This window comes from Typha latifolia, chromosome 6 (genome assembly GCF_019914945.1).
Source record: "Typha latifolia isolate L0001 chromosome 6, TyphaL0001v2, whole genome shotgun sequence".
Taxonomy (NCBI): Eukaryota; Viridiplantae; Streptophyta; class Magnoliopsida; order Poales; family Typhaceae; genus Typha; species Typha latifolia.
The window spans coordinates 13,937,794-13,949,892 of record NC_133091.1 but is presented as its reverse complement, the minus strand read 5'-3'; the positions used below and the strand labels follow the sequence as shown (position 1 = coordinate 13,949,892).

At 39.0% G+C, this 12,099-nt stretch overlaps 3 protein-coding genes across 3 annotated transcripts; 2 read left to right on the top strand and 1 right to left on the bottom strand.

Moving 5' to 3' along the window:
- Positions 1–561: 561 nt before the first annotated feature.
- On the top strand, positions 562–1,851 carry LOC140790374 (transcription factor MYB59-like). The gene is made up of 3 exons (XM_073140429.1): positions 562–813; positions 932–1,061; positions 1,158–1,851. The coding sequence occupies exons 1-3, from the start codon at positions 690–692 to the stop codon at positions 1,513–1,515; spliced, it is 612 nt and encodes a 203-aa protein (XP_072996530.1). The 5' UTR covers positions 562–689; the 3' UTR covers positions 1,516–1,851.
- A 2,055-nt stretch (positions 1,852–3,906) lies between these two features.
- On the bottom strand, positions 3,907–7,954 carry LOC140790373 (receptor-like protein kinase THESEUS 1). The gene is made up of 2 exons (XM_073140428.1): positions 5,293–7,954; positions 3,907–4,220 (listed from the first exon to the last, which is right to left on the bottom strand). The coding sequence occupies exon 1, from the start codon at positions 7,802–7,804 to the stop codon at positions 5,306–5,308; it is 2,499 nt and encodes an 832-aa protein (XP_072996529.1). The 5' UTR covers positions 7,805–7,954; the 3' UTR covers positions 3,907–4,220; positions 5,293–5,305.
- Positions 7,955–8,725: 771 nt separating this feature from the next.
- Positions 8,726–12,061, top strand: LOC140790371 (E3 ubiquitin-protein ligase CSU1). Its single transcript, XM_073140427.1, has 2 exons — positions 8,726–9,067; positions 11,031–12,061. Exons 1-2 carry the CDS (start codon positions 8,829–8,831, stop codon positions 11,704–11,706), a joined length of 915 nt encoding a protein of 304 aa, XP_072996528.1. The 5' UTR covers positions 8,726–8,828; the 3' UTR covers positions 11,707–12,061.
- Positions 12,062–12,099: the final 38 nt, after the last annotated feature.

Below are 12,099 nucleotides of genomic sequence, written 5' to 3'. Positions count from 1 at the left end.
GGCTGGATACCACTTATAGGTTATGGTATACATAAATGGAGACAATGAGTCATCTCAAAATAAGCCCCACTTGGATTGGTGCAAAAGTGCAAAAGTAAATATTTTTGTATTCACTTGGATTAGCTTATACATCGATCACTTTCTTATATTCATCCAATTGGATATCACCATTGTAATTATGCAATAAATCCAAGATATATATTATGCCAAATAATAATAATAATAATAATAATAATAATAATAATCCACCATGTAATCTAAAAGCTCGGATAATTGGTCAGTTAATACAGTATAAGAGCAGATTAATTTTTATAACTTAATGATCAGGTCCTGCTAGCCCATATCAGAGTTCGTTAATATTTTTTCATCGGAGTGTTATATGCATATATTTTAAATTTGTCGTAGCCGTTTCTTAAAAGGGTTAGTCTAATTATCCAACCTATTTATTAGCAGATCGGATTGCTTTCTATTAAAAAAAAAAGAAAAGGATTAAACTTAAACATGACATCCCCAGCCCACTGTTGTGGTGCCTATAAAATGCAAGCAGTGGGCAGAAAGGCCAGCACAAAAGTGGTAGCCAATTTTACTAGTTTTCTTTCTTCTTTTTTTCTTTCTTTTCCCCAAGCAGGCAGCAGAGGAGATCAAAATCAAAAGGGAGGGGGAGAAGAACACAACTGAATCTCTTGGTGATGGTTGCTACAAAGGAAGCAGAGATCCGCAAAGGGCAGTGGAGCGAGCAAGAAGATCTCCAACTGGTACGGTTTGTGGGGTTGTTCGGTGAACGTCGTTGGGATTTCTTAGCAAAGGTCTCAGGTTTGAGCGGTGGCGGGGGAATAAAAAATCCGGATATGAACTTAATTCATATCCGGAGACTTATCCTTTAACCTTAACCTCTCTCTCTTTGCATTGCCTTCTTAACTTCTCCTCGCAGGTCTCAATAGAACAGGCAAGAGCTGCCGTCTTCGTTGGGTCAACTACCTCCATCCTGGTCTCAAACGTGGCCGCATGACTCCCCAAGAAGAGCAACTCGTCCTCCAGCTCCATGCCTTGCACGGGAATAGGTTCGATCCGTCCATCCATCCATACTCATAGCTCTGTAAGCTTTAAGTTGATAGAGAACGGTGATTTTATTCTTTCTGTTTGTTTGTTCGTTTCAGATGGTCTCAGATCGCGCGAAGCCTCCCCGGTCGCACCGACAACGAGATCAAGAACTACTGGAGGACCCACATGAGAAAGAAGGCGCAGGAGAGGAAGAGGAGCTCCTCGCCCTCGTCCTCAGGCTCGACAACGTCGTCGAGCAATGAGTGCGAGAGCAGCAGCAATAGAGGAGAGGGGGAAGGGGAGGGGGAGATCAAGGTGTACCCTATGGATCAGCTCTGGAATGAGATTGCTGCAACTGAGACTGTCACAGAGTTGAGCAGTTGCAATATTTCATGCCCTTCAATGCCTTCTCCTATGTGGGACTACCCATCCTTGTGGGGGATGGATGAAGAAGAGTACAAGATTGCTTACTAATCCTGACCTGCCAAGCTCTAGCAACAAAAATCATGGCACTGGGAAGCTCCTTACCTTTCTACCCATGTCTATAACTATTACTTGTACTTAAAGAGAAGGCCACCGTCGAGTTAAGTGATGCAAACTATATGATACATAGAGACAGTTCCCTGTCTTTGTACATCTATCTACATGTGTAGTTCTAGAGTATGACAGAGATCATATCATGTCTTGCTTTGAAGTATCTTGTTTTAGAGTAATGTAACATGTTTAGGACTGTAATTATCATCCCCTCTGGTTCTCTTCCTGAGCAGAATCAAAGTATCTCTGTCTAATGAATCAGTCTGTTTCTAGGTACAACCATATCTTTGTCTAACAAAAAGAATTAATTTCAGACCACTCCATCAGATTCTCAGACATGGTACATCTATGAGCCTAATCAAAAGAGAACTAAGCTTGTGCTTAACTAAGATATTTGTTATAATCTTGTCTTCTAAAGGGAACACAAAAACTTTCTTGTCATAGAAATACAAAAACTATGGTACTATCACTCTCCTCTTTTTCTCCCATGATTTGGCTTTAGAAAAGGGGAGAGAATTAGTGGGAGTGTAGGTCTTTTTTTTTTTTTTTTTTTTTTTTTTCTCTTCTCTTGATAATTTCAGTGATAGGATTGGTGGTCTGTATTGAAATGAAACCTAGCAAAAGAAAAAGATGAAGTAAATTTGTTGGTTAGCACAGTAGTAGTCTTATGAATCATGTAGATTGGAATGAAGTAAGTAGTGGTTGTGATAAGGCAATTAAAAAGAAGTAGAAAGTTGGTGACAAGGAAGTGGTCTGCTTTGACTTTAATTAAGGACCACAAACCTAGCAATAGTTTTTGATGTTGTTGTCCTATTCTAATTACTTTAGCATTATCTTCTGATAAAAATAATTACATGCTCCATCAGCATATCTTGTCCTAATCAAACGGTAAATGCACGTGCTTGATGCGTTAATAGGCTGTAATCAAATAGCATGAGTACATGGAAATGGTTATGAACATTCAACATGTAATATTGCTATGAGAAGGAAAAAAAGAAAAAGAAGAAAAGAAAACAGAATCCTTCTATGATAACTTATGCTTTTCCTTTTTCTCATTAACTTATTTTTGTTTGATTCTTTTAGCTCTGAAAATTTCCTTTTGGTAAGTACAAACTAATATTGCAATCATTTAGCATAACATCAATATAATAGGATGCATCAGTGAAAAGAGTATGTGACAGTTGTGACACAATATCAACACCTCCCTACCTCTTTAAGGAAATGATGCATATCTTATTCCAAATCTAAGAACTTTGTCTGCTGCAACATTTCCCTTAATGTTCTAACCATAGTGGATTAATTTGTGACAGCATGATAAAGTATTATATCCTCCTGTTATATGCCCAAGTGGGTCGCAGAAATTTCATGCATGCGTATGCACCAGGTTTTAATAAATTCATGTCACTAAAACTTATCTCATGGATTAAAAGCTTGTGCAAATGCAGATCTTTCATGCACCACCATTGATCCTTTAGAACCTTTATCTGCAAAGATATGTATCTTTATAGATAGAGAACACATCATCCAAAACAACTTTTGACAAGTGATCTTTCATTTGGGTTACTGTCAGACAGTCAGAGGATTATCTGCAGCTTAGCTTGTACGAATTTACTACAACCTGAACTAGTACCGTTTGAGCATAAATTAGAAAATAATTTTCAAGATGGTCGACATCCACTGTGCAAGACTAATAATCCTCTATTAGGATATTATTAGGACACTGTGCAAGACATGCAATAACAAAAATTAAAAAAATGCCGCGTAAGAGAAGAGGAAAGACTAATAATATGATTGACAGACGCAATGCAAAAAAGATAAAGATGCAGTTACTCTGAAGGATCGATTCAGGCTAGAACTGAATGAAGAAAAAAAGATAGTCCAAATAAAAGAAGGCATACAAGTAAAGCGCAGCTTATCTGGAGCATTGGTGTAACATTATCTGGCAGCTTATTTGAAGGTCCAAATCACCAATCTTATGCTTCTTCTGATGATCTTTTCTCTTATTGTTTCTTGGATATTGTTTCAATGATGTCCTCATTAAACATTGGTAAATAAAATCATGCTTGTTCTCCAATTGATCAACTTGCAATGCAGTACTGAAAGTTATTACAGAGGCAAGCAACCTGCTGCAGACACAGTGGCCAGACATCTTCCAAGATAGCACAATTCTCCACCTCTGCAACCATTTACAGCTCATCGTGTGTCGATGCCTTCCAGAACTCCAACTTTCAAGCCCATGAGGAATAAAATGGAGGTCAAACTCCTGCTTCACCAATTTTCAATTTCCCAATGTATCAAGTGTTTAACCCTGTGGAAGTGGACAAGGTCTGATTTTTCCTTCTTTTTTGCTTTTTTCTCTGTTGTAGCTTTCTTTCTTTCTAGCAGTTGCCAACAAAGATCATATTTAAGTTCCATCTGCAATTCTTTCCAATGCAAAGGATATAGAACATTGTTGTTGATTTATGATTTGCAGCACACTTTCATCATTTCTATTTGGGAGCAGTTAGCGCAAAAGGAAAGGTAGCAGATGAATACTGCAGTCCCCAACTGCATCTTGATTCTTTTATCTTCCCTGATTATGCATTAGTGTATTACAGATTTCTATGCTGTGCCACTTTGAAGTGCTTCACATCCTTCTACAGTATCTGATAATTTTGCAGTAGTAATAAGCAAAAAAGTACCAGGACATGTATACTTTCTCAACTGACATAAGAAACAAACAAAAAAGAATATTCCCCTACGAGAACTAAAGCACATCAGTCTTGCTTACTAATCATAAAAATGCTTATGATTTCATCTAAAAATTCCTTTTCCACTGACTGATCATCCTAGTGAATCAGTTTTCAGACCACAGTCAGTAGCCTAACACCATTTAGTAGGATATATGGTATTGGATTCATGTAGAAAAGAAAAACGAGAGGGTAACCAAAAACTAATATGCTGGCAATATTTTTGTGTAAATGTTGCATAGAACAAAACTAGAGGTGCTTAACATCATCATGATTGATGAGGATATGGAGAAAAAACTAAAGATACTTCCATATTAAGTAGGTTTGAAACTGTATATACATATATATTCCATGTTTAAGGCATAATGAAGAGATATAACTTAGTTGCAAAGTACATAAAAAGGGAGAATTTCTCTAATAATGAAGAGATATAACTGTGTAAATGTTGCATAGAACAAAACTAGAGGTGCTTAACATCATCATGATTGATGAGGATATGGAGAAAAAACTAAAGATACTTCCATATTAAGTAGGTTTGAAACTGTATATACATATATATTCCATGTTTAAGGCATAATGAAGAGATATAACTTAGTTGCAAAGTACATAAAAAGGGAGAATTTCTCTAATATTGGATTGAGAATTATCTTGGGTGATTGCATCTGAATATACATCATTAGTATTTCCCAGCCAATGAGTTTTATGCTTGTTGTGAACGATATAGACAAATTGTCAGAGTTGGTCAAGCTCTTTTATGTGACCAGTTAACCACAAAAAACAGCATAATACTTATATCATGCTTTATTTATGCTCAAGCTAAAAAGTAAATGAACTATCATATGAAGTCAAAGTCTATATAAAAGCAAAGTTGATTCCAGAAGCGGATGGCAGAGAGATTTATGAGAATATGATCTATCTAATAATTCATTGGGTGCTTGATCATCAGCTATTTTCTACAAAACTGAGTAGTAGAGAGGTATCAGCTTACCCCTATTAACTTCCTATCTTCCCCTTGGATCTATTAATTGTGAGAACACCCTAGTTGTTGTTGCATCAGTCCCCTCACTGACAGCACTGAATGTATCATTGTCTATGATCTCCATTAGTGGAATCCATTCAGGAAGGGCCTGGACACAACGTGTGCTACTTCCATCACAAACCGCTCCTGTGAATGACTCTTGCAGTTGAAGAGCGTATTCCAAGTTCCACAACACATCACCCATTGTTGGCCTCTCAATGCCATACTCTGCCAAGCACTTCTCTGCCGTTTCACCAAATTTCCTCAGAGAATTAATGCTGACAGTACCCACCAAATTCGGATCAACTATCCTCTCTAATTTACTACGCTTCTGCCAGTTTAATGCCCACTCCACTATGTTTACTTGATCTCTAGGAAGTGACGGATTGATTGCAGGTCTAGCACATAAAACCTCTAACAGGACAACCCCAAAAGAATACACATCTGACTTGTCTGTCAATCTCTGCCTTCTGTAATACTCAGGATCAAGGTAGCCAAAACTTCCCTTTACTGCAGTACTCACATGTGTCTGGTCCAAAGCTGGACCTGACTTGGACAAACCAAAATCAGCTACCTTAGCAGTTAAATTCTCATCAAGGAGAATGTTTGTTGTTTTAACATCTCGGTGAATAATAGTCTCAGCAGCTCCTGTGTGGAGGTAATGCAGACCTTTAGCAGCTCCAATGCAGATCTCCAGTCTTTGCTTCCAAGAGAGGGTTGGGAGGTCTGAGTCATACAAATGTCTCCGAAGTGGACCCCCTGCCATAAACTCATAGACTAGCACCATCTCATTGGGCTCATGGCAGTATCCTATGAGAGAAACTAGGTGGCGGTGACGTAGCTTGGATAACATTTCTATTTCTGTCCTAAACTCCACAAAGCCTTGCTGAGACTGAGGGTTTCCCCGTTTCACTGCCACCACAACACCATTCTCTAGCACTCCCTTGTATACCTTGCCAAAGCCACCAACACCAATAACCAAGCCCTCATCAAAGTTTTTAGTAGCCTGTCGAATATCTGAGAATGCCAACAACTGGCCTAAACCTAGAAAAGGCCCTGACGAAGGATAGCTACGGACAGACACCTTTGTTTCCGAATGACCAGTCTGAGTATGACCAACAGAGGAAGGTAACAAGCTTAATGCAGGGTTATTTGCCTTCTTTTGACACCTAAAGTACAGTACTAGCACCGCCACAATGAAACCAAGAAGTGTCATTCCCACAAGAATTGACACTATTACAAATGCTAACTTCTTATTCTCCTTCGGTTCCCTGGCGTTAAGATTGTTCACGCTATGAAATGCACCAAAATGATATTCAGGATTGCTGAGCTTCATAATCTCAATTCCATTAAGAATAGCATTAGGTGGTACATTTGTCATCTGGGGCGGCCCTACTTGAACCAAAATTCTATCTGATCCCATCTGAACATTCACAACGAAATCCACAAAATAAGCAGTCGACAGCTCAGTCTTGCTTGATATATCAAATGAGCTCAGGGCAGATTGATTGTTAATGTAGACATTAAACAAAAGATTACTTGCTGAAGTATTCATAAAATCACAAAAATGCAACCGGACTAGATATTGAGAATCAGAATCAACTTTAAACACCCAGGAGATGTTAAACTTCTGGTTACCAACATTAGCATCTGCCATTTCTTGCACAGTGGCATAAACCAAATTTGGTGCAGTATAGGGTGGAACTCCAGGTGGGAATCTAATGGTATCTGGGTTGGTGGAAACAGTGTGAGCTGATGCAGAATTGATCAAGAATGGCATGTCAGTCTCCCAAACCCTCCAAAAAGTGTCATTTTTGGAATCAATAACTGGGCCACCAGCATTAATCCTATAGACTGTCTCAAATGCTAAATGATTAGATATTTCAACATCAGGTCCTGGAGGAACAACTCCGGCTGAGGCCGGATACAAGCCATCTGGAATTGATATAACCTCGATTGCGTTGATGAATGCAATGGAACCATTTGAAGGAGAGATCCTCAAAGTAAATGGCTTTGAATCCAGACCCAATACCATTATGTACTCCTTATAATGAACAGATGAACTAATAGCCCACTTCGAGCAAGAAAACCTGTGAAGTAAGGTAAACCCATTTGCTACAACTGAAAAAACTGCAGATTTCAACTCATTATTCATGGGATAGAAATGTAGCCTCAAGAAATGTCTACCCATTCGCCCAATTCGAAATTTATACTCCACTGCCTCAGTGAAAACCCGAGCACTTCCATAGAGATTAGAGGAGTTGGTGCGAACCACCTCACGGGTAACGGGCGAAAAGCTAAAAGAAGAAGAATCACCTGAAACATCCGGCTCAAAGACTCTCTCATCCCCGAGTGATACATCCGCGACTCCTCCACAGTTGATAAAAAACCTATCTTTGGGTAGAAATGCTCCCGAGAGAAGCCGAAGCAGAAGAACGCGGTGTAGGAGAAGAACTAGGAAGCAGGTGTTGGCGAGACCCATGTCAGGATTCGTGGGTTTGGATTGGATTGGAGTGATGGGCTTAGATTTGCTCAGGGAAAGATTGGAAAGTAGAAGAGAGAGGGAGAGAGAGGTGGGTCTTGTAGTGGTCAGAGATGGGGCAATGGAGAGGAGACAAGTACAGGGAAAGAGGCTTCGTGGGAGAGGTTGGAAGTGGCGTTCTTGGTAGCAGTGGGAGAGCTTTGGGAGGCGTGGTGATGGTGGTGGTGATGCTGCAGACTAGTGTTAAAGCTGAAGGCTCCATTTCCAAGAGAGAGATTCAGAAAGAGAGATGAAGAGAGCTCATGAATCCTACTAAAGATTGCATATAAGAAAAAGGTTAAATGTATATTAGATAACTTTATTTTCTTATTAACTTTGGATGGAAATATTCAGACGAGGAAAATAACTTTTTTTTTTAAATCTAAAATATAGGTATTTAGCACTATTTATCTATTGGAAATTTCAATATTGTCGATGCAACACTACTAGATCTGATATCTAGGTCATGGAATTTAGTAAATATTTCTTTTACTTTTCCCCCTCACATGCTTGTGTCCTTCTCAATGTTTAAAATGTTTGAGCCGAGGAAAGTGAGGAGATGCATCTGGTTGTATTCTTTTTGTGAGCTGAATAAAGTTTTTTTCTTATAATGCAGAGATTATGAATTCAATTTCTTTTTCATAAAACATTAAAATTTCTTTTTTAATAAAGTTGACTCTGTTATTCACCATAAATTTATATATATGGTTTGGATCTTAAAGCACAATCCGAACTACTTCATATGAGAATCGGCAACTGGGCCGGATTCGGATTGAGCAGTAGATGGGAGGAGCTGGACCGATAAGGCCATGCAAATATCGGGTCGGATTCGGATAGTACCCGTTTAACTATCCTATATACTGTCACCTTCCTCCTCGCATTACTGGCGATACGGTTACCGCCTTCCTCTTCGTCTTCTTGCTTGCTCCTTGGATCTAGGGTTTCGACTTCGATCGGTCGAGAGGCGGGGGAGAGGAGGTGAAGGATGCCGCAGAGGCACTCGAAGAACAACAATGACCTCGCCTTCTTCACGTACGAGGAGAAGCGTAAGCTAGGGTATGGAACGCAGCGTGAGCGGCTGGGGAAGGACTCGATCAAACCCTTCGATGCTTGCTGCCTTTGCCTTAAGCCATTTATAGATCCGCTTTGCTGCCAAAAGGGGCATGTCTTTTGTAAAGAATGCATCCTCGAGTGCCTCCTCGCCCAGAAGAAGGACATCAAGAGGTAGGGTTTCGATCTGTGTTAGATTTGGTTGACAAGTCCGATCTGGTTTGGATTTGGAATGATGTAGGATAGTAATTGTTTTGACCTAATTTAATCTGGTTGAACTTGCCCTTCTGCTCTGCTCTTGTGCATTATTTTGAGGTTAAGGAAAATTATAAATGGAGATTGAGAAGTTAAGGGAAAGTAGACTTTCCCTCTTCTCTCTTATGCCCCTTCCCTACAGCATAAAACTCAGAGGAGAAGGAAGCGAGGGTAGCAAATAACGTGAGAGATTGTAAGTATGAGTGTTAGAGAATGATATGAGAGAACGAGAAGGGGTATACAGCGGAGTGGTGGTTCTGAGCAGTTGTAGGTGGCGGGAGTGGACTTGCCAAATGCATTTCACTTTCGAGAGGGCTCTGGGGGCTCTTCCAATCAGACAACCTATCTAGAGATACCAACAGATGTCATTAGATGATAAATCATCGAGGAAGACTATAGTCACTGCAAAAGTTATCAAAGCATTCTAACCAATGACTCCTCTAATTTTGGTAGAGTCACTCTGAAAGTTGCCACAATTTATGACAAGAATCTCTTCCCTGGAATTCCCACATTGTTTTCTGGTTCTCCTTCAAAGATGTTGACTCATTTTATAGTTCTCTTTGCAAGTTGGTATAACTTATTTCATGCAGTAATAGCAGAGAATTTATTATTAAAATCTTAACATTTGTGGGTATAAGTAAACACGGATAAAATTACTATTAGAAGGTTAGCATTTCTTAGTCATGATTATTCGTTTGAATTGTATTTCCTTCTATTTAGATGAACAATTTTGCAAGATTCTAACTTGTTATTACACGTTAGGACACTTTGTATTGATAATATGTTAATCTATCACAGGTGATAGTTCATCCAATACATATGCTTTACTCATGCTATTTTCTTCCTTTTTGGAAAACACAAGTGACTCTCAAGTTTAATTAAATTATCAGGATTCTGTGTTTTGCCAATATTTTCTTGCTTATCTTCTTTTATAATTTATACATACCTAATTTGGAGAAAATGACAATGCATACCATTCCCCTGTAAATTGATGTTGCTATGAAGCTAGAAGACTTTGCAAAAAATTTATTTTATTATTGGAGGTGTTTCTTATCAACTTCATAGCAAAAATCTTTTATTTTTTGGTCTCTCTATATAGTCCTTGTGTCTTAGTAATTCTACATACAATCAGTGCATGCGAAATTAAGAGCTTCTTTTGATCGATGTGGTGATCTTGGCATGAAGCTTAGCCATTATCAACTAGGGGTGATTCATATATGAGACCATGTGGAAGTGAACCTTAGCATTGTCAAAGATGTTTTACTTATTCTCCAAAGAGCATAGTTAAACTTCTCTTTTTTTAGTGTTTTGTGTAGGTTTTTTGAGTGCTGCAATTTCCCTTGTGGATTTATAATTATTTGCATATATCTCATGTCATTGGATGTGGCACAAGAATTTCTCTTAGAATTTCATCCGTTCTTCCTTTTGTCAAGGTGCTATTTTAGTTTCTTGTGCCCCTAGCATTAATTTTGGTGCCTGGATTTTCTTTCACCTTAATTGTGCCTTCACTATATATGAATTGCATATTCCCCATGTTGTGTTAGCTTATCTTACGGTTGACATGATGCCAGTCTTCGAGCAAGGCATGGTACTGGAGCATGAAATGCCACTGCAGTCGACACAACACTGTCAATGAACAAATGTGGTACCATAGGTGGCATGATAATCCTTGGTCTAGAGGACATGACATTTTGGGGGAAATTTGGGAATACAGGAAAATGATTTGTTGTATCAATTTTATTTTCTTCAATTTGGACCATGCAGGAGCTCAATTTCTTTTTTTCTAAGTGCTTGATATTGTTGGTTTTTGGCTTATAACAGACTATAATCTAGTTGCCTTCCTATTATTCTGTTTACATAGTCTGTTTTCTTGATATCACAGGAAGCTTGCTGCCCATGCTGCTCAACAAAAGCAAGAGAGAGAGGAGGAAGAAGAAAAGTTCATTGTGCAAAAAGCTCGAGAGTTAGATGCTTTCGATCAGCAGAACCATGGAGCTATTCCCCAGTACCATGATCGGAGTAGCATGCATGACAAGAATAATTTTCATGGAGCAAACAGTGTAAAGGTAACTTCCTATGAAGAGGAAGCCCTTCGCAACATGAAAGCATTTTGGCTTCCATCAGCTACCCCTGAAGCACCTGCTAAAGTAGATGCTCCATCCACAGAAACAACTTGTCCGGAAGGAAATGAGAAGCTCAAGCTAAAAACCCTCTTTCCAATCTACTTCACTGAAGACAGTAGCAACCAAAAAAAACCCAAGTCTCTTGAGACCAACTATATATGCCCCAGCTGCAAGGTTACCCTTACAAACACACTATCGCTTGTGGTTATAAGCACCTGCGGTCACGTTTTCTGCAAGAAGTGTTCTGATAAGTTTGTAGCTACAGACAAGGTTTGTTTGGCATGCAATAAGGCATGCAAGGAGCGGAATTTAGTTCCCTTGGAGAAAGGAGGTACTGGATTTGCTGGACATGACAACCATTTGGAGGCCACTGATTTCAAACATTTGGGGAGTGGTACTGGACTGGGATTGGTGAGGCCAGCTACCAAGACATGAATCTTGGGTATGGCTCTTCATTCAGGTACTAATTACTAGAATGCACAAGGGTGATTTGGATGCATATCCTGACATATACTATAAGTATATATGCCCATACTGCATCATGGAACCTTGTGCTCAGGTGTGCTTGACTGAAAAAATGGATATTTATATTTCTGTGTTACGGCAAAAATGAAAAGAGCGATTAGCTGCTGTTAAAACATGAAAATCCAAATGCATTTATGTTGCCTATGTACACTGCTCTGTGTGAAGGCCTTGGAAGTTATATTCTGTCATGTTTTCAGATACTAATGTGATTTTCTCTGGTTACATGCACAAAATAAGAATGACAAATCAACCCTGCTTTTGTTTCCGAGATGCTTCAGTGCAATGCTTGCTGTGAAAGAGGAT